The 1670-nt window shown below is 48.0% G+C and overlaps 1 protein-coding gene across 4 annotated transcripts in view; it reads right to left on the bottom strand.

Moving 5' to 3' along the window:
* LOC109972674 (rho GTPase-activating protein 27-like) overlaps positions 1 to 1670 on the bottom strand; it is a 36511-nt gene that overhangs the window by 19538 nt on the left and 15303 nt on the right. For 3 of the 4 annotated variants that reach the window (XM_020621689.1, XM_020621691.1, XM_020621690.1), the window contains exon 4: positions 813 to 1013. The exons of the other annotated variant lie outside the window; for it this stretch is intronic. In XM_020621689.1, coding sequence (XP_020477345.1) covers positions 813 to 1013 — 201 coding nt within the window. The remainder of the gene's footprint in view (positions 1 to 812; positions 1014 to 1670) is intronic. 4 annotated transcript variants of the gene reach the window in all.

Here is a 1670-nt window from a genome sequence, read left to right as displayed (position 1 = left end):
TCCCCCCAGAGGAGCTGGAGGAAGTGTCTGGAGAGAGGGAGGTCTGGGCATCTTTGCTTAGACTGCTGCCCCTGCTACCCAGTTCCAGATAAGCGGAGGAAAATGGATGGATGGATGGATAAAGCTTTGTCATGTGAACTTGTGGTTTCACACACCTACAAGCTGCACTGTCACTACCATGCTCATTGTAATGAATCTGATCTGAAATCGGGGTTCGGGGTCATACCGGGCTGTTGTCGTGCTGCCTGCTGATGGCAGGCCCGGGGGCGGACGACAGGGAGTCTGGTGCAGCCCAGGATGTGGCTCATGTGCTGGGGTTGTAGTAGTAAACTCTTCCTGACTCCTCATCCAAAAGCTGCTCCCAGCCCCAGGGGCCTTGTTAGGTTAGGACCGGGGGTAACACTGCAGCTCCGGGGGACACGTTCCAATTTTTCATTAAGACTTTCATATAACAACCCTGCATCCATCCTGGAGATGACAGCTGCTGTTTTCAGCTGCTTTCACATTTCTTCCTACTGCACCACTGTGTGCATCATTAAACTGTATTTGTCACTTCACTTTCTTTCAGTGGTTCTGTCTCAACTGCCACGTCAACCTTGTTCAACCCTCACATTATGTCGTCATGTCAGACTCTCTCTCTCCTGCCACCTCAAATCCTAACACTTCACTACTTTCATTTTCAGTGCTTCTTTCACAAGCGCCACCTGAACTCCTTTCAGTGCTTAAACATGTTTTTATGAAAATAAATAAATAACATGTAAATAAAACAGTGAAACACACCTGTGGTTGATGCCTATCAGAGGTCACCTTACCTGCCATCCATCCTGTGGGCTGAGGGGGGAGGCAGGGCTTATCATACTGGAGGAGGAGACTGATGAGGAAGGGGTGTGACTTGGAGGAGAGGGGGCGGGGTCTGGGAGAGGCGGGGCAATGGAGATCACAGGGACTGTCGTTTTCCTCAGACTGGACACGTTAGCATAGATGGGCGAGTTAGGGCCGAGAGAGCTTTGGTTCTACAAAGAGAGAAGGAATTTAAAGGGGCAGTCTGTCAGATTATGTTGACCCCTTTGGCCCATGAACAAACATTAAACTGTCTTAAACTTGGGTCTGAAACTTGGCATGTACATTAGTGTTATTTAGAAAATGATGTAGGAGTGTTGGGCCTGTGGTTGTCCAGCGGTTTTGTAAATAAAACAATGATCCTTGTTTGTAAAAAGGCCTGAGTGTTGAAGGGGTGAGCTGCCATTCTCTGAGTTAATCTTCTTCAGCTTACTGGCATCATATCACCTTTTTAGTAATAAATGATTTCACTTTCACTGACATTTAGTATCCAGTAGTTTCCCCCTATTTTATGAAGATTTTTCTCATTAACAGTAACACCGTGTGTGTGGGTACAGCGAGCTGCTGGCCCACCGGGGGATCCCCGCCTACATTTCATAAACACAGGGCTGCACCCCGCCCCCACCTTGGATGCTCAGACCACGTTTCTTTGTTCCTGTATCCAGCTTACAGACAAAGACTGAAACAAACAAACCCTGTCACCAAACAAATTAAACTCTGGACCCCAGAGACTAAAGGCATCCTGCAGGACTGTTTCGCCCAGACAGACTGGGATGTGTTTAAAGCTGCAGCCACCTCAGAGGACTTTTCTGTCAGTGTACAGGATTATG

This window comes from Monopterus albus, unplaced genomic scaffold (assembly GCF_001952655.1).
Source record: "Monopterus albus unplaced genomic scaffold, M_albus_1.0 scaffold265.1, whole genome shotgun sequence".
NCBI lineage: Eukaryota > Metazoa > Chordata > Actinopteri > Synbranchiformes > Synbranchidae > Monopterus > Monopterus albus.
The sequence above is the reverse complement of the archived record's forward strand: the minus strand, read 5'-3'. Positions and strand labels throughout refer to the sequence as shown.